The sequence below is a fragment of the Oryzias latipes genome, chromosome 18, assembly GCF_002234675.1.
Source record: "Oryzias latipes chromosome 18, ASM223467v1".
Taxonomy (NCBI): domain Eukaryota; kingdom Metazoa; phylum Chordata; class Actinopteri; order Beloniformes; family Adrianichthyidae; genus Oryzias; species Oryzias latipes.
The window spans coordinates 14,619,254-14,639,785 of NC_019876.2; the positions used below are offsets into that span (position 1 = coordinate 14,619,254).

The 20,532-nt window shown below is 47.0% G+C and overlaps 1 protein-coding gene across 1 annotated transcript; it reads left to right on the plus strand.

Moving 5' to 3' along the window:
* Positions 1-1,565: 1,565 nt before the first annotated feature.
* Positions 1,566-20,157, plus strand: zbtb4 (zinc finger and BTB domain containing 4). The gene is made up of 2 exons (XM_023966040.1): positions 1,566-1,712; positions 11,976-20,157. The coding sequence occupies exon 2, from the start codon at positions 11,992-11,994 to the stop codon at positions 17,350-17,352; it is 5,361 nt and encodes a 1,786-aa protein (XP_023821808.1). The 5' UTR covers positions 1,566-1,712; positions 11,976-11,991; the 3' UTR covers positions 17,353-20,157.
* The last annotated feature ends 375 nt before the right edge of the window (positions 20,158-20,532 follow it).

A 20,532-nucleotide genomic window follows, 5' to 3' on the forward strand; every position in this document is an offset into this window, starting at 1 on the left:
GTGCATAAATGCTGACCCATTCAAAATTTTCACGTTCAGGTGTCGCTATGCACGTATTTGAGTCTGTTTTTGGTCTCTACATAAAAAATGCACGGCCAATGAACGCACTTTGAAAGTTAAACCATTTGAACTTTGACCAATCAGGGACACTGATTTGGTGGTGACCCATGGTAGTGTCCATTTCACTTCATGGAAGTGCCAACCATTTGAAAATTGATCATGAAGGAGAACTTAATAATTGCGGTCTGTGCCTGAGTGGAATTATACAACATCAAGTCTTTGATGTATCGGAACAGAGCTGTGCAAAAAAAAAGCGAAGATTTGCACCGCTTTAAAATTTCGCACCAAGCCTCTTCCAACTGTGAGTACATGCACCAGTATCGGGTAGCAACACCGTATGCTGAAACCGTTTTCAAGTATGCCCGTATGGCGATTTCTTGAACATAGGTCACAGGGGCAGCCGTGGCGCAGAGGTAGGGTGGTCGACCTCTGATGGGAAGATTGCAGGTGTGATTCTCACCTTGCCCGCGGCTGTATCGTGTCCTTGGAGGAGACACCAAACCCCACTTTGCCTCTGGTGTGAATGTGTGTATTAATGGGTGATTTGGGCTGTGACTGTAAAGCGCTTTGGGCCTTCGAGGAAGGTATAAAAGTGCAGAGGATGACCCACAAGGACTTAAAGTTGGGATGTTTCGGCCTCCACCACTTCGAGTTTCATAGTGTTTGTGGTCAACTTCTCAAACCAACCAAAGCCGAGTGTGGACTAGCTGCAGTGCCACTGTCACTCATCTAATTTTTCAGTAACTGGACTGGTTTCAACGCTTTCCTCGGGCCGGCCGTTTGACTTCCGCCAGTTTGGTCTCACTTTCCGGCCTCCTCTCCGGCTTGCGCCCTGTCTCGCCCCCTCGGTGTCTGTCCGTGGGTCTGTCGTTGTGCCCAGGTTTTTTGTAGTTGGCACGGTTCCTGTTTGTTTTCAGCCATTTTGGGGACTTGCAGTGCTCGTAACAAACTGCTTAAATGGCGTCCTCTTGCTTGCTTGCTTGCTTGCTCTCCCACTCTGTCTCCCTCTGCCTCCCCCTCCCTCTCCCTATCACTGGGCTTTGTGTATATAAAGTAGTGTCTGCGTGTGTCTGTGTGTGTTACAGAGAGGGGAACAACACTTCCAAATAAAAAGAAGATTGGATTCAGTGGGGGTGTCAGTTTAGGGATTGCAGTGCAAGAGAAAGAAGGAGGGGGGGGGTCTTTTGCCTGGAAAAAAATTAGGCAGAAAACACCAAGAATCGTGTTTCAGGGGCAAAAAAACTGGTGTAAGTGAAGAGAAAAGCAAGAAAGGAGGAGAGAGTGAAGGAGAGCAAGCAAGTTGGAGTGTGAGAATCGCTCCTGCCCTCTGTCTTCACACACTGCCGCCTGTGGATGTGTGTGCGTGCGCACCGCCTCTCCCTGCGCTCGCCCTCACACACACGCCGCCGCGCGCGCACACAACGACCGAAAGGGGGAGATAGGGGAGTGTGAGGGGAGAGGACACATCGCAGCAGAGATGCAGCGGGAGGTTTTCCGAGGTACGTTCTCTTGTCTGCTCGCCCTTCCTTCCATGAGAGCCGGAGAATCCGAGGCGGAATTCTGCGCTTTTTTCCTGCGTGTTGTTGTTCTGCTTCCCTCCGCTGCCGCGCGGTCGCTCCGGGCGTGAAGAGGAGGGAGAGGGGGAAAAAAAGGTTTTTATTTCACTCTGCGTGTGTCGGGGGTGTGAAGGTTGCTGCGTGCTTGTGTCTGTGTGTTGTGCGTTCGTGGAAGAGCGTTTCAGGAGTGCGTGCATTTCGGTCTGCGTGTGCCAGTAAGAGGCCTTGTCTCCCTCATCCTCCCCTCTGACGCACCACGCAGTTCTTTTTCAAGAGCGATGACTCGCTCTGAGATAGGGATGAAACTTTTAATTTATTAAAGCCGTCTGCGTCTGCGTGATTCACCGCAGGTGATGTTGTGTTGGGGCGCGCGCTAAAAACAGGCGTTAACGGGGTTTTTGTTTTTTTAATTTTTATTTTTATTTCTGTGGTGGGCATGACTCCCTTACCTGAGAACTTACCAATAACAACAGAGGAAGTGTGAGCTAAAAAAATATATAAAAAGTTGCTCTGTAGACTGGTAAATTATATCTGCCGGCTGGTTCTGTGTCTTTTTGTTGTTTTTGTTTTTTTTTCTGTCAGTTGTGGACTGCCCCGCTCGTCCTCCATTTTACCAGCCTTGTAGTTTCAGCAGCAGGCTGCAGTTTGTGATGTCCCTAACCCTGTTGCCTTAAGCCTGATTATTTTTCCAAAACAGCTGAGGCTCTGCTGCCAGCTACTTCACATTCCTCATTTTTAAGAATGCCAAGCTCCTGAGCTTTGACGTATAGAGCCTACGCCTGAGGGTCAGGGTCATAGGTCAAGCAAGAGAAGGTGTAGCTTCCCGCTTCTGTCTGTGACAAACAGGATACTAGAATAAAAAAAATATTTAAAAAAAAACACTTCTTAGGCCTTGTTTTTCTTGTAGAACACACTTGTTGCCTTATTCGAGTGAAATGAATGTGTACTTTATTTTCCGCACTATAGGGTGCACCGTCAGTGATTGGTCTATTTTTGAACTTATGTCATATATAAGGCGCACCAAGCTATAAGGTGCATTGAGAGAGACAAAATAGTCACAAAAAGTCCATCAGTAGGTCTATTATCTGCGTTCACAGTAATTCTAGAACTTGTTTGTGACACGCGACACGTTAGCCGGGTTTGGGTAATCCCAATACCTGTGACTCTCAACCTTGTAACATGTAAAAAAATAAATAAAAATAAAGTGATGCTGCCAAAACAAACTGTGACCATGCTAACTCCCAACCTTGTAAGTAACACGTAAAAAAACAGACCACTATGCTACGCTACGCACCTTGCTAGTAACATGTAATTTAAAAAAAACATCTAACACCACTACATGTTAACCACATTACCCTCTTTAGCCACCGAACCTTGTTTGCAACTCGTAAACAAACTTATACAGCTAAAACAAACATTACTGTGACGCCGCTAACTCCCAACCTTGCAAGTAACACGTAAAAAAACAGACAGAGGTCGTTTCCGATTTCCTTCACTACTCGCTATATAGAGCACTATGTAGTGCGTTCGCCGTTTTGTAGTGCTGTCCAAATCTACAATTCCAAAATTGAGTGGCCTAGAAATTTCCCAGAAGTCTCTGCCAAAAACCAGTGTGCATCGATGCTCACTAGATCGGCGAATATAGACCACAATGCATTGCGTCGGAACAATTTTTACCAAATTAATTTGTTTGAATGTATTTTTTTAATAAACCATCAACGTTTTCATCTTCAAAAGACAGTGGACTCATAAATGATTGTCGCAAAACGCTCACATCAATTCGATTTTAACTTTGTGAAATCGATGACGTCATATCTGCTGTTTAAAAAACAAAAGTAGTGAGCATGGTGTCCAAATTGTTTTAAAATTCAGGGCACTTAATACTGCCACACTATATATTTTTTTAGTAGGTAGGGGTCAGGGTGGGACTTCGGACATAGCCTGATACTGCTACATGTTAGCCACGTTAGCATTTTCACAACACCTGTAACTCCTAACCTAGTTTGCATCATGTAAAAAAACAGACTGACACTGCTAAACTAAACTTCATTGGAACTATGCTAACTTGCATTGTTGTTTGTAATACGGAAATAAACAGACTGATATAATGCTACAGTTTAGACATGTCTAAAGGTGCTAGCATATTCAAAATAACTGTAGCTCCCAATCCTGTTAATACTAGGAATGTCAAATAGTTGCGTTAATCTCGATTAATTAATTACTCACAAATTAGCATGTTATTTTTTTTATTGCGTTAATCTTATTTTTAATCTAACTATTGTCGTGTTCTGACATAAAACAAAGGTCCAACTTGCATGAATGTTTTATCTGAACTCGGCTGAAAACGCATTTTACATTGCTCCCGTTGCAGGTCTTGATGTCCGTTTACGCATTACTGCTGTGATGTTGGCAATGTGCCACTTTGTAGTTCCATACAAAACTAACGCAAACAACCCCACAACGCCTCAACTATTACTCTATTATGTAAGGTATAAAGGCCCTACAAGGTGTTATCATAAATTAACGGGGTATGCGGAGGACTGATTGCATCAGATGGTATACTGTGGAATAATGTATGTTAACATATGTATTATAGTATTAATAGGCGGTTTGTGGTCAATATTGTTTGGATTGCTCATACTTTATATGTTAAATTAGAGCAGTCTAGACCTGATGTTTTGATCTTGTGTTTTTCTTTTTCTTTATTGTTCAAGATTTTAAAAAAATCATTGTTGGTATAAGAATAAAGATTGGAAGTCTGTTATAGTAAGAAAACATCATAAAGCCAGTTTTTAGTTGTAATTTGATTTTTTACTGCGACTTATTGTCACAAAATGTAACAAAAACACCTCAGAAACAGAGTTTTGCAGCAAATATTAAGTTAAAAATATCTGCCATAACAATAGATTAATTAGATTAATTACAGGTCACGATCAATTAATAGAACAAAAAAATATGTGCATAACAGCACTATCTACAGCATTTAAAAAACCAGACTGATACCGCTAAATGAAAAGTTAGCATGACTACGCTAAAGTGCAAAAAAACAGTCTGACACACCTACACGTTAGAAGCAAGCGCTAACAGCGTTAGAGTATTTTCTTTTAAAAATACTTTTAACTCCCGACAATTTTTGCAACACAAACAAAATTCAGATTGAACCCAGAAAAAAAGCATTACTGTGACTACATTAGCTCCCAAAGCTGTTAGTAACACGTAAAAAAAACGAAGTTTGTCAAAGCTACATGTTAGCCACATAAGCGTAATTACAATAGCATCCAACCTTGTTTGCTACTCATAAAAAATCAAACTAATACAGCTAAAACAAATGTTACCGTGACTGCGCTAACTCTCAGCCTTGTTACTAACCTAACAAAAATACAGTCTGGTACCGCTATGCATTAGGAGCATTAGCATATTTGCAATTTGCAAACACATCCAACCTTGTTTACAACACGTAAAGGAAAAACACATTGACAGAGTGCTTGGTTCCTCTCAAAATCCCTGCGACCCCAGTAAGCTCAACCAGGATTTAATCCATATATTAGGTGCTCCAGATGATAATGCGCAGTCGTTTGGTGAGACTTAAGTGCGCCTTGTAGCGTGGAAAATACGGTAATAATAATTCAGGAAGGCTTGCAGATGTTTTCATCCACAATGTTGCTGAATGCTTCTATGCTGCTTTGGCTGAGTGTAAACTTTGATTTGGGATGGCAATGCCAAACAAATAAACAAAAACGTTTAGCTGTCTCTTGCCTGGAGGGGAATTATGGGAATTTGGTGCTGTGCTGAGAGCTAACGGAGCGTGGAGAGGCGGCGGTTTTTCGACATGTTGGTGTGTGGCCTTACATTCGAACGCACCGCAACAGGGCCGTTTATATGTGAGGCCAGAGCAGGCGGTCAGTCACACTGAGGGAGATCAGAAAGACGAGGAAGACCATAAAAACTGAACACAATATAGACACCCCCCCCCCTCTCTACGCACACACTCTCTTCCCGTGCCACCTCAGCCACCACAACCACTCCCTGACCGATACCAGCCTCGCCCCCCCCCCTCCTTCCCCTCCTTCCCCCTCTATCCCATCTGGCTGGCTCCAGCATGCTCTCCTGGCCTGAGGGTTGTGGAGAGTTCAGTAGCGGCTGCTCAACAATGACCCCCCCCCACACACACACGCCCACACCCATTTACACACCCACAATCTCATATGTACACACACACACACATGCAAACTGCTGCCTACATAGCTGGGCCCTTCTCGTTGGCCCTCAGTAGAGAGAAAGCTAAGCTAACACCTCCTTCTTCTCAAATGCTACTTGCTAGCTCCTCGTGTGTGTTTTTCTTCCTGATTCCTATCTCACAGTTATTGCAGCCCTTTAACACAAGTTTGTTTGTCTTTTATGTAAAGAAAAAGAAAAAAAAAAGCATCTGTCCTCCCCCCGTTTGACCTGCAGCTTAGCCTGCTAGCTCACTGCAGCTCCGTGAGGGATACCTTCATGCTTGTTCACTGTCTGTGACGGACAGGAGGCATGGAAGGAAGCTCAGGTCCAGACGCCAGCTGAAGGTTTTTCACACGCATGCAGCACACAGCAGGTGATTGTGCGTGTCAGACATGTTCTCACGGCTGGAACGCCTCTGTTTGGTTTAGGCGAGGGTGGTGCCTTGTCAGAGCGTTCTGGAAGCAGGACATGATGCTCGCCTCGAATTCCAGGCGGTTGTCGGCTCTCGTCTCACACGAGCTCAACTTGACATTAAAGACTTTTCCTTGCCGGAGCTGTTACTGTGAAATTGGATCCAGCATCCAGTTTGGAGGAGTTTTTGGGTTTTATAATTCATCAAACTCTATAAGGTGCTGCAGTTTATATCCATAAAGCACTTCCTTTCTATCTTTACAATAAATGTAAAAATAAAAATGCTTAAAATCGAATGTATTTCTGGAGAATAATTGCATTTCCGTACCTCTTAGAAAATGCAAATCACAATAATCAGCAGCTGAATTACTGGAGCAGTCGCCTGTTTAAAGATCCACTCCGATGAAAATTGTCTTGTTTTTTTTAACATGTTCTTGTAGCATTTTTATGACAATGGAGGACATGTATGAAGAAGATTAAGCTTAAACTTGCATTTCTATGCATTTATATATTCAAGTTGCTGTGAATCAGGAGCAGACGAAAGTAATGCTATTTAAACAAGAGGGAATTTGTGATCATGTATGTTTTGTTTTCCATGTCTGATATGGCGTCTGGCTCAGAACTGCAGACATTGCTCGCCATTTTTGTTGCACCGAAAATATTAGGTTGGGGTTGTTAGGAGCTGTAGGCTAGCGGGAGAAAGTGTAAACAAAGGGATGATGGGGTATGGGGGCAGGCTTACTCTCTGCCAACAGTCCCGCCCACAACTCAGAGGTGAATTTCTAATGATTTACTGCCGCTCTGGAGCAACTATGTCCTAGAAAACGACACAGGTTTTATAATTTTGGCTAAAAAGGTGGTCTGAGTGGGAGTTTGAAACTTTCCAGTCTTATTTCTTTCATAATGCTTCACATTTAGTCAATTTAAAGCACAATTAAAATCAAATTTGCTGTAATCCTGTCATTAATTGTTACTTATAGGATGTAAAACTGTTCAGCTGTACGTCTCAGCTCAGGCTTCTGTTTGGAAAGCCCTGAATCAAAATATGTTTGGCTCCAGCGTCGCTTCCTTTGAGAGGCGAGAAGACCAAAAAAAAAGGGTTATGGAGTCCTAACAGCAATTTGTCTGTCAGTTTCAAGAGGCATAAACAGATTGCTCAACGTCTGGTTCAAGGCCTTGAGCACAAACTCTTCTGCTGTCCTGCCTTCTGTTGTGAAAGTCGACTGGAGGAGCCTGGCTTTTTCTCCCCGACTGGTTAGAAGTGACCATCGCAAAACCGTTGTTCCAACCAAACCAAACCAAAACAAAAGCTATCATGTGTACAATGGGGTGTGAGGAAGAAAAGGAGACTCCTTTTCCTATTTGAACTGTTTTGACAGGTTTTTTTTTTTGCAGAAATCTGACAACGGCTCCCTTCTATTTGTCATCAGATTTGGAGCACAAATTCAATCAGCTCTCGCCGAAGAGTCTGCAAAATGAAAGTGCTTGGCGTTTTATTTACATGCATCCAGCTTGTAATCTGTCCTGCACCAGCTGAGCACCTGCTCACATTGCATTCTTTTTTTTATTTTTTTTATTTTGCAGAGCAGCAAGCTGAAATAGATGCACCCTTTTGCAGACCAGCCACCACATTTATTTGTTGCAGAGCATCCTGTTGTGGATGCGCCCGCAGAATTGTGATCTCGCCCAAAGGGCCTCGTGGTCACATGTGTCGAGTTGCACCGACAGCTTAACGCCCGGATCCGCTAGTTTGCGCAGACGAGGCGGGGAGCGCTTCCTCCACGCGTCGCCCCGTCGTCGTGTGTGCCTGCACACGAACTTGGCAAATCTAAATGCGCGTTAGAAAGCCGCCTGTCACAGTCGGACGGCGTGTCGTGCTGCCTCTGACTGTGCAGCGTCTGCGTGCGTCACAGGGAGATGAAGACTAAGAGCGAGTGGGCGTCGTACGCATCTTCCTGTCCGCGGAACAGGCATCAGATGAGAAATTTTTAGCGCCGTCTCGCTGTTTCCCGCCTACTTGTGGCAGGCTGGCTCCTGCCGTGAGGGATTTCCTACCAACGTCTATTGCACAGCAGAAGCGAGGGACAATAAAAGCCCTCATGAAGTCACAGCCAAACACTAAAAGCCCGGTGAGACGGGAATCTTCGCTCCGTCCCTGCGTGGATTTCAAACGGCTCGTCTGAGCGGCGCCTCAAAGACGCTTGTGTTCACCCTTTGTTGGCTGCACCATCCCGCCAGCTGGAGTCCGGCCGCGGCGGGCCGCGCTGCACTCCGGTTCACCTTTCACTTCTGAATATCTTTCACAAAAAGGGCAAGCTCATATTGAACCACTTTGCTTCTGTGAGCACACGTCTGTGCATGGAGGTGCAGTTGGTGCTCGACTGTTCCTGTTCCTGTGCTCTCCTCACTCACAAACCCTCACTCTTTTTCTCTCCCTCCGTCACCCTTTCATTCCCCCCACCACCACTTCTCTCCCTCCTCTTTCCTCTGCAATAACAGTGCTGACCTAGTTTCTGCCTGTTCAGGGCCGCCTGTGGAATTTTACAGCGGCCTGCCTTCCTGGCCGCTTTGCAGCTGGAAAATGACGGCAGAAAAGCATGACTGAGTATTTTTTTCTTCTTCTTTTTTTCGGTTTGTTTGTTTCTCGTCCAGTCGCATCATTCTGTGCCCCCCTCCGCTCTCGTCATTAGCCGCCCCGGCTTCAACACACAGACCCGGTTTGAGAAGCAAACAGCTGCACGCGCCGCCTCCTCATGGGATCCCGCCGCAGCGCTTCATGCACCGACATACCAGTCAAATTAGAATGTAAATGAGAAGAGTCTGTCACTCATCTCCTGCAGCTTAGCCGAGATCACACCAGATGCAAGGAGATGAAAAACACCCCTTCTCTGGGCACATGCGAACACTCTCCCTCCCTTCTTCCCTCCACCTTCTCAGACAATCACGCCTGGTGCATCTTAGACCGACAGCGGTCTCGCTCAGAACTGCTTCTCTTAAGCGTGTTTTAGGGCCGAACTCGGAGGGAATCTTGATTAAATCTGAGCATCTTCCAATCAGGCGCAGGGATTGTTGTGTCATCGTCGAGTGAGATGGATCCGTGGAATGCGTTCCTGAAAGCTCGGCTTCGGCACGCTGAAATCGAAACCAGCACCGCCGCAGAGTCGTTCCTTCCCCCTGCCCTTTTGCTCACCAGTCCTGATGATGGGAAATTACAGTGGAGAAAATAAGTATTTGAACCCTTGGGGGTGTTGTAGGTTTGCCCACCATCTGTAATCTTAATGGGAGGTTCATTTGAACAGTAAAAGATAGAAAATCACAAGAATTAATAGACATTTATTTGCATTCCATTGAGGGGAAAAAAGTATTTGAACACCTTTGCTGGAAAGACTTAGTACTTATTAGCAGCACAGAGGTGAGGTGTGTCTTATAGTTAGTTGGTTATCAGGTTCTTGCACATATTTTTTGGTCCACTCTCCTTTGCTAATGACTTCTAAATCATTAAGATTTGGTGGCTGCTGCTTAGCAACTCTGAGCTTCAACTCTTAGCATAGGTTTTCTATAGGATTGATGTCCACTCCGTGACCTTGATATGCTTCTTCTTCATCCATTCCTTGGTCGCCTTTTGGGTCGTTAACCCATCCACGACCCATTTTGAACCTCTTGGTGAGCTCCGTCCATCCTCCCATCCACTAGCCCTGTGCAGAGAAACACTCCCAAAGCATAATGTTTCCACCTCCATGCTTGACAGCAGTTGATGCAATAAAGCTCAGTCTCATCTGACCACAGCACCGTCTCCCAAACACTCTAAATCAGAGGTGTGCACATTTTTGCGCAGAAGGCCATATTTAAGGAGGGCCAAAGACTCGGCCTGCATTCTTTGAAAGCTTATAATAACATTAAATGCAAATAAACTATTTAGTTAAATAAGTTCCATATTATTCACAATTAAATGCTGACTGTAAACATCTAAATTTAAATTATGAGAGCAGAAGCAAAGAAACAAATCTGTTCTTGTTGTTCTGCCCTTTAGGGTCTGAAGGTCAAATAGCATACGTTGTTGCCTCTGGTTTACTATGCCTTATAACTGTAATTCAGCCAATCCCCATTAAAGAAGTACTGGCTCTTAGAAAGTGCAGGGGTCTACATTTTATTGATTTTAATGACAGGAACCTGCAGAAGCAATTTGAATGCGGGCTACATTAGCCCTACGGGCCTGGCTTTGGACATGCCTGCTCTAAATCATGAAAGCGCTCATTGGCAAACTTAAGGTGGATCTCCACATGAGCCTTTCCTAAGCAGGGGGGACTTTACAAGGACTGCAAGACATTTAGCCACTGTGGCATAAAGTATTCCCAATGGTTGTCATGGTGACTCTGGTTCCAGCTGCTTTTAGATCATCCATCCTGTCTGTTTTAGGCCCCCTTCACTGGAGATGAGAATTTCACCTCTGAGCTGTGGTCAGGACTGTAAGGGGAGCGTGAGCCTGTCCCCATATCCCATCATCCCTTTGTTTACGCTCTCTCCCGTTTGCTTATGTGGTTTGTCACTGTTCTCATGATCACGGAAACCCCACCAGGTGAGATCGTGTCCGGAGCCCCAGACCTATAGGTCCATTGATGGTCATGTTGGCACAGTGGCACCAACAGTTGTCACCTTAACCTCCAGCTTCTTGCTTCCTTTTTTTGTAGTCCTTTCTGGTCTTGTTCAGGTCTACAATTTTTCCCTTCAATCAACTAAAAGCTCTTTAGTCTCTTGTGTTGGAGAGTTTGGAGTCTGTGGACAGGTGCCTTTTCTACGGGTGAATAGTTCAGGCAGGTTTCTTCTATTCAGGCCACAGGTTGATAAGAAGAGTGTAACCCTGGATAGTCCGTCTGCGGTACATCTTCCTTTTGTCGCGTGGAGAGTCCGCCTAGGACCGTCAGTTAGTTTACATCACCTCTATTGCGTGTCCAGTCTGTCCCCCCTCCTCTCCTGGCTTCCCAGAGGAAGGGTTTGTCCTGCCACCCCTATGTCAAGCAGTTCATCCAAAACTTTGCCAATCAGGCCCCATGCCCTCTTTTTCCTCACTGAGTCCATGTAAAACACCTGTTTTGTGTCATATATTATGTTTTTTTGTACTTCAAAAATTCAACTTTCATCGTCCCTGAAGAAAATGTGAAGTGTTTACATTCAATATCATATGTGCATTAAATATAAAATAAAATTTTATACATTTTGATTTTGCAAGTATGACAAAGGTTTTTATTTTGAAACCCGGGACTGTTTTTCCAACTTTTGGCCACAAAATTGACGCGTCAACGGACTGAAATAGAAGTCCTGCGTAAAGCTTGCATTGTGTTGCAGAGGGACGGGCGTCAGACATAATGGAGGCGACGTAAACACTCCGATTGATCAATTAACGTCCTCATTTTTTGTGTGAGTGGAGACGGACACAACTGGTCTGTGTAAACTAGAACTCTTATTGGTTACTAGGGGATCAAGTACGTATTGCCCTCGATGAAATGCAAATAAATTTATATAAATTCTTTTTTTTAATTTAGGTTGTAATTTGCTATTTCTCATTGTTCAAATGAACTATTAGGATGTCAGTTTCTCTTCAGATGGGCAAAGCTAAATCAAGTGATCAAATATATATTTTGATATTTTGTTGCTTGTGCAAAGTTCTTAGAAAACAATGAGTTTGTTGTTTCTAGCTAAACTGAAAGTTTCTCTTCTGCCGTTTTGTTGCAGATTGTGGGAGCAGGTCATGGTGTCCAGTGAAAAGGTGTGGGACCCCCATCATGCGGGCCATATTCCATCACATCTAAGTGAACGGCACCTGGCTCCTAGCCCTTCTCCCCCCTCCAACCCCGCACTTATTGCACCTAAGGGCGCCACGATCCACCAGCGTCGCTGGCCGTCCCCTGCGTCTTCCCTGTCGCCGCCTTCGGTGGCTTTCAGTGGCGCTCATTCTGCTCAAGTCTACAAGGCGGAACGAGGACGACACGGGCCCCTCCACTGTGCCCAAGAGGAAGAAGAGCAGCTGGACATGAAGGGGAAAAGACTCCGCGGAGAGGCCACCATGGAAGACAAGCTGGAGGACGTGGGCGATGGACCCAAAAATGCAAAAATCACTCTAAGCTTCCCGCTTAGTGCAGCCCCCCTCCCGACATCTCTGACCTCACCAAACCACTGTCACGGCTCTTCCTCGTCTTCCTCTTCCCCTCACCGGCGGCGACCATCCTCCAAGAGCTCAGACAAGGGGGTGCTGTGGAAACTGGATGCCACCATGGACGTAAAGCACAGACCCTTTAAGCCCCCGAGACACGACAGCTCTCCGTCCTCCTCTCCCTCCTCCTCCTCGTCCCCCATGACTGTTCCGGCGTTTACCAGAAAGGACATAAAATCACCCCCTCCCCTTAAGTGCTCCAAAATCAATTCAGAGACACAGATTCACAGGTCACCCCCGCGGTCCTCCAGTGGGCTGTTAGGGGGTTGTTTTCCTGGAGATGGATGGGATGAGAGGCAGAGAGTGACCAACGGGACCGTCTCGCCCTCCCAGACCGCTCAGATTCTCTTCAGCCTGGGCACGCCAGCCTATCCGAGGGGGGAGGCAGAGAGGAAAGAGAAGCTGACTGGGAGGCCAGCTGGGAAAGCGGGAAGTCCCCATGGGCCCAGCCTCCATCCGCCCACCCTCCAACTCCCTCCTCCCTTACCCCCTCCGCCTCCCCCACCATCCGAGGGTTTGACCGCGCCGCCACACTCTTCCTCCTATTCTCCTACCAACAGCCTGAAGCCGGAGTTGATTTGCGGAGTCTGCCACCGGCTGTTCAGCTCGGCGTCCTCCCTCACGGTCCACATGAGGCTGCATCGCGGCAGCCGTGGCCTCAGCTGCCAATACTGTGGGAAAGTTTTCATCCACAGCAAGAGACTGCATTCCCACGAGGCCTCCTGCAGGCTGCCCGGCCTGTCCTCCGGCAGCCTGCGCCCTCCTCTTACCGTAAAGCCAAAAGAAGAACCTCTGGAGGAGGGCGAGGTGAGAGTGGAGGGGGGAGTGATCGTGGAACAGGGAGGCAGCAGTGAGGCACGGCCCGGGAAGAAAGTGAGGAGCCTCCTGGCTCGTATCCAAGGTGATGATGCAGCAGGCGCGGAGCGGCTGGCTGGCGACGAGAGCCATTTTGTGAAGGTGGTGGATGGCACCGTCATTTACTTCTGCTCCGTGTGCGAGCGCTCCTACATGACTTTATCCAGCCTGAAGCGTCATTCCAACGTGCACTCGTGGCGCCGCAAATACCCGTGCCACTACTGCGACAAGGTCTTCGCCTTGGCCGAGTACCGCACAAAGCACGAGGTGTGGCACACGGGGGAGAGGCGGTACCAGTGCATCTTCTGCTGGGATGCTTTCGCCACCTACTACAACCTGAAAACACACCAGAAGACGATTCACGGGATCAATCCCAGCCTCATCTCCAGTGAAAAAACAGCCAACGGGGGCTATAAGCAGAAAGCCAACGCCCTCAAGCTTTACCGCCTTCTTCCCATGCGCTCTCAGAAGAGACCCTACAAGACCTACAGTGACAGCTTACACAACGGGCTTCTACTGCCCTCAGCTGAAGCCTCTGCCCTCTCTCTGCCCGGCCTGGGTTGTCCTTTAAGCCCAGGAGAACTACAGAGCCTCATCGCCGGGGCCTCGCATCAGACCCTAAAGCCTGATCCAGATGCTTTTCCTGACGGTTTCCATGTTTCCATCGCTGCTGACCACTCCCCGCTAACGTCCCTCCCCCAAGCGAACGTGCCCCAAGTTAGAAGAGAGGAATGCGAGGTACTAGAGTCAGAGTCAGAGCAAGGGAAAGGCGTTAGCAGCTACAGACCGTCGAACAGCACCAAAACCAAAAGCGTCAAAAGTAGCAGAGTTACAGAAGCGAGCATGCCCTCTGTGATCACGTACGGCCACACGAAACCCTCCGTCATAGTTCACGGCACCGCAGTGTCATCCTCTGTTATTGTGCATAGCAACCAGGTGACCTCAGGGAGTGAAAAAAGTCCTGTGAGCAGCCCGTCCCCCGAAACAGAAAGCAGCCAGGCTGCACTTAAAGCAGGTCCTCGGTCAAACAAAAAGCAAAGGCACAGCGCAGATAATCATAGGAAGAGGTCAAGAGAGGGTTCAGACACACGAGACGAGGGTTCTTCAAGAGACAGGCGGGAGGCAGAGACAGGCCGATTAGTTCACAAAACACGCAAGTCCCACAGCAAGAGTAGCATTTCCATCTCAAAGCAGCTGTCGGCATCTGCGGGGTCACAGGTCAGAGAGGCAGGGTCGCTGTGTCAGATCACTGTGCGCATCGGGGAGGAGGCCATCGTGAAGCGCAGCATCTCCGAGACAGACCTGAGGAGAGACAAGGGCCTCTCCCCTCCGAAAACCAAACGGAGCGAAACGGCTTCTGGAGCCAAGGAGCCACGCCCGGCTCACTCGCACCACCACCACAACAAACACCGCCTTCAGAGCAAAGCCAGCCTGGACCAAGAGAGGAATAAAAATGCAGGAGACTGTGAAGAGGACGAGGAGGAAGAGGAGGAGGAGGGCAGACAAAAGAGCCCCAAACCTCCTGACCGGGTGAGGGAGTACTTCTTCCGTAAAGAGGTGCGTGAGCAGGACAGCGACAATGACACCGAGGATAATTTATGGCGACCCTACTACTCCTACAAGCCTAAGAGGAAGGCCCAAGCACATCTACAGAGAGTAAAGAGCTGGCAACGGAAACTCAAGTACAAGCGTTCCATCCGACTGAAGAAGAGAGCAGAGAGACTTAAGAGCCTTCTGAGTAAACAAACCAAGAAGTTACAGGACGAGGAAGAGGACCGGCCGACCGAAGAGGCTGAGAGATCGTCAACAGCTAGCAGAGACGAGAAGGAAGAAAAGCAGAAAGAAGCTCCTCTGAAGGAGAACAGTAAAGATGCAGAAAAGCCGGTCAAAGAGGACCCTCCCCAGCTGCACCCTCCAAAGCCTTCTCTGTCTACCTCAGCGCCACCTGCAGGAATCAAAAGGCGACCTTGGTCTAACGGGAACGCGGCCGAGTGCAGCACGTGTGGCCGCTGGTTTTCCAGCCCTCGTAAAAGGGACAAGCACGAACTCAACCACCTGCTGGAGTTCGTTTGCCTCTTCTGTCGAGCCACTTTTCCCTCAAGGGACAAATTGGAGGACCACCAGAGAGCCCAGCATCCGAAGCCGACCGATCCGTCCTCCGGGCCTCCGAAAGGGGAACACTTTCTTGGGGGCGGGGTCAAATCGGCAACCGAGACTGCAAAATATGATGAAGACAGAGGGGGGAACGTTCGCTTGGCGGGGAGTCCGAGTCGCCTGAGCAGAAGAGCCTTGTCTCGACACACCTGTCCTCAGTGCTACAAGGTGTGCAAGACGTCTTCGGCTCTAACTCGGCATATCCGCCGCCATGAGCTGAGCAGCTCTCCAGAGAGAGAAAATGATGAGTCCGAGCCAAAGACATCTCAGACGTTTTCCAACTCTCTCTGTAAAGATTCAGATAAAGGACAGATTCCCAGCGCGCTCTCTGTTTCAGTTATCAGCTATTCTGCACAAGAGCAGCATAGCGATGCTTTGACATCCCAGAAACGTGAAAATCAGCTTTCAGATCACCTAAAGTCAGATCCCTGTGAAAAAAACAAAACAACAGAACTCAAAACAACAGAACCATCAACTCCAGAGAGAGAGCTGAGACCAAACACCTCAGACCCGGCGACTGAAATCCCAGTTAACCTCTCCCCCTCCAAACCTGAGGTCACCCCTGCCACCCTCCAGAGTGTGCTGGTCATGAACGGCCCAGACTGTCTCGACTACCGCACCCCCAGCAAAAAGACCCTCGACAGCCAGGCCCACAGAGCGCCCAGCCCTGTGCAGCTGACACCCTCCAGCATCTCCCCGAATGTGCCTGTGACATCACAAACCAGAATAACCACTGCTGCTCCTCCAGTTTCCATGACAACCCCTCTCATCTCTAAAGGGGGATTCATGAGACGGGATGGGGTCATTATGGAGAGTGAGAAGCAGAGCAGGAGTGGTGCATTACTGCACGCAACTTACACAGAATCCCCTCTGGTTCCAGATTTCAGAGCGCAAGCTTTGTCCAGGAGTCCATCTCCCACTGAAGCACAAGACCTTACTATGTCCTCTATGCTAGCTCGAGAGAGGGATCTAGAGAGGCAAAGGGAGGCGGAGAAGGAGCTGGAGAGACAGAGGGAACGAGAGAAAGTCATTGAGAAAGAACGAGAGAAAGAGGTAGAGAGGTCTCAACAAATTGCTAGAGTTGCTCACACCCCACAGAACCAAAGTGCGCTCTTGGTCCCCAAAGAGGAGCCCCTTAGCCCCATTCCATCTCCCCAACACATCCCCACTCAAACCACTATGAATGGACCCTCTTCACACAGGCACACTCCCAAGTCCCCCTGCCGGTCCCCTTCGACTGCTGGACTGTTGGCGCGAGCGAGTCGCCAGGTTCACACCGGTTCACAAGGACTCGACAGGCTCACACAACCCATCGGAGCAGCTGGCGGCGGGGACCGCCCCTCTGCCCACGCTCTGCTTCTCCCCAGAGCTCCCCAGCTTCCCCAGCCAGACAACCAGGACACTGTTTCTCTGAGAGACCCCCAGCAAAGGGATGCCACGCCGGTTGGATATACTTCCCAGGACTACCCTCTGCCCCTGATAGTGCCGGACAATTACCACCCTGGGAAGAAGCACGAGGAAAACCTCCTCATGTCTTCCTATCCACCGGGGGCACTTCCCTTTGGCCCCCTGGGAAAAGTGATAGGGCCTAATGGCGGCGACTTGGCCAAGCTGCCATTCTATCCCGACCCCTACCAGCTGCTCTATGCGCCCCACCTCCTGGCCTACCCGTACAACCTGGCAGCGCTTCCTGTTGCTCTGAACATGATGGGGCCTCGGGGCGACAAGGTGGAGCCTCTGCCCTTCCTCCCTGCCATCTTCAACTACGCCGCCACCGGTGGGACCTACATGGGCGCAGCCCCCCACCCTCTTATGGCAAACCCCAGCCTCTACAGCGGCAGCAGCGGCAGCAGCAAAAAGCAACAAGACGGCGCCGGCAGCAAACAGTAGGACATCGTATGCACTAAAAAAAAAAAAAAAGGAGAAAAGATGAAAGCTTTTTGCCTGGGAATGGAAGGGGTGCATGCTCACTTCGCTTGCACAGTTAGCTCCGCCCCTCCCTTTCTATCCTACGGACCCAGGCATTACAGGAGTAAATGTGAAGGGAGGAGAAGGAGCAAAGAAATGGCGTGGAGAATACCCTCTTATCTTTACTCCAGCTTTCTTTCTCCACATCTTTCCTGTCTTCCTGTAGTGTGTTGCAGTTCTAGAGCTTGAGTAACCTTCCTCTCCGACTCATTATATTATCTGTAATATAAGAATAACAACTGCTAACAGGGTTTGTGTTTTGTGACCAATTAGTTCAGTCTCCTTCCCTTTATAGTCACCGCGTAAACGAGGACGGGCGCGGTTTGGGGTGTGGGATAAAGGAACATCCAATGACTCCAAATTAGCGTATTTTTGTATGGGCCAGAGCGAATGCAGGTGCATCCTGCTGTTATACTGTCTGTGATAGTGCTAATATGAGCGTGCACACGTGCAGGGATGTGTGCGCGCTGGGGCGGGCGTGGAGCGCGAACGTCCGGATCATTCCGTGTGATCATTCCGAGGCTAGCGTAGGTCCACACACGGAGACTAGCGCTTCAGCTACCATCCGTGGAAGTCGAGGCCGGACGTAAAGTGTGTAACAGTGACAGATCCACTCCCGTTTTTTGTTTTGGTTTGTTTATGTCGTCAGACCTGTCGGATCTGCATTCCCAATAGTTTGTACTTTCTGTGTGCAAAACGCTAGCTCAAAGGGGACATATGTAGCTGCTGTGGATATGTAGCTGGCCACTGGGTATGAGGTTTAAGGCTGGTAGACCGTTGCACTTCCATTTTTCATCTCATTTCCTTAAAATAAAAAAAATAAAAATTACAAAAAAAAGGAAGAAAGACCAGTCAGCCTTCATTTGTTTAGCTGTTTCCCTCTTTGTTTAGAAGAGAACAAGAGCCCGTCTCCTCAAGCCAGGAAGACGAGGCCGCATCAAAGGCGCAAAATAAAACACGGATTCAGGGTTTTGACCTAATCCTGACCCCAGACGAGGACTTTATGGGCACAAAACCGTTCAATCAACAAACAGAAAAGGCACTTTGGGGGGAAGAAATGAAATCACAGCTTAAAGAGATGAGCAATGACGAAAAAGTCTGATCTCTTTTCTCTTCCTTGTGTCATATTTAAGAGAGAAAAATAAACATACAAACATAGGAAGCGGCTGAGCTTAGCAGCCAAAGTGGCGGACTGAAACTGCTCAGACCCCGCCCCCCTCATGCAGGGGCCTTTTTTTTTGTTTCTGTTACATGTAACGTTATCTTTTCACGTTTGTTTTTACTTAAACGATGTTGTTGTTTATGTCGTTTAGCCCTCTTACCGGATGGAAGTGATTTCAGCGGGGGGGAGGGGGGAACTTCAAGAATATGAATGTAAATTTAGTTGCGAGGTTTAATGAAGTACAGTTGCATTAATGGTAGAGTTGGTTTCAGTTCCTGCTTTTTTTTTTCTTCTTTTCATTTCTTTTGACTCAAATAACTTGTTAAAGAACAGTATAACGTCTGGTATGCATATATACAGTAGTCCTAGGAATATGTCAGTAAACTTGGGTTCTGTATCCACAAAAGCATGAGAAACACTTGCTTCCTAACCATTTATTTTTACTTCAGCGAATCTGGCACAGCTATTGTTTTCTGTCTTCATTTTTTTATTTTTAAATCTTCCATATCTCCATTAGGATCTGCTTTAATCACCACAGGCTACTCTTTTGTAGAGAAAAATTAGGAGCTGGTATATTTTCCCCTTTAGCTCCTCCTAAGAACACGTGAGGCGGCGTGCGTATCATGGTCAGGGGGCTTGGTCGCCGTTGAGACGTGGTGTGCCTGACCTTAGAGGCCCCCCTTTGTGTGTGGTTACAAGCCTTTTGCGTGCTTGAGTGCATGTGAGTGACTGTAAGAAAAACCAAAATAATTTCAGCAGAGCATCCCTTGACAGTACATGAGCCACGTATGTGTTTTGGGGGGTTACTTGCTTTCTTTCTTTCTTTCTTTTTTCATGATTATTTTCACCCTTAACCTTCAATGTAAGAAAGCCTTGCTGTGTCACAGTAACTCAAGCGACTCCCGTCATATATTTTGGACCATTTCTTATGCCATATGTCGCCATCATGGTTGTCATAAAAACCAAAAAAGCATGCAAATGAACATATTGTGGTGACTGGGACTGGAATCTGGTGGTAACATCCAACTATTTACTGTACGTTTTAGTTCAAAAATGAATGTGCCTCTGCTTTGATATTTAAATAATTGTCTATTCAAATGGGGGGGAAAACCAGATTTCAGCTGTTAAGGTGCCTTGTTTTGGCATAAGAAATTTGAAAATCAAATGCGATTTTTGTTTTGTTTTTATTTTTTCCTTGGAAAAATGACTTGGAGTTAGAGTCCATGGCTTTGTTTGCTATGAAGCTGTTAATAGATATAGGAGTGTGGCTAAACTGTTTTTTGGTATTGTGTACATGTCTAGGATAATACTGTGCCATATAGAACCCACAGAATATGTTAATGTTATTTTTCAGAGATGTTTTAATGTTGCCTGATGACTTTGTCTTTAGATTTGATACAAAGGCTTGTAGCCACAGCTCTCCCAAAGTCTGTAGTGTCCTTTTCAGCATTTTTCTTGTCGCCCCCCCCCCCCCTCCTCTACACACACACACACGTTTATGTCTCCCCTTCTTTCTCTTTGCTGCAATCAAACAAAATAAAGTATTAACCTGATGACCCAATGAACTCAGCTGTTGTCTGATCTTATTTTTTTTAATCATGTCTAATTTTTAGAACTTGTTTTGATATAAAATGTCTTTAAATTGGTGGAATATGTTTTTAATTTTAGTGTAGTTTAATTACCTGCAATACTTTGCTTAACCCTTTTAAGCTAAAAGATTGATGTGAAAGAAGTGATTCTGGTGATTTCTCACATCTATCCCAAAGATTAAGCGCTCTTAGCAAAAAAAAAAAAAAGTATTAGTGCCACCATTGCATAAACTGTGAGAAAAAAGCCCCAATTTTCAAGGAATAAAGTTGTAAAATCATGAGAAAAAAAGGTAAGAATTTTACAAGAATTCATTCAAACAATTATGACCTAAAAAAGCGTAATTTTACAAA

Bases quoted from the DNA above. Each gene is read 5' to 3' on its own strand.
- zbtb4 (XM_023966040.1), top strand. From the start codon at position 11,992: ATGGTGTCCAGTGAAAAGGTGTGGGACCCCCATCATGCGGGCCATATT.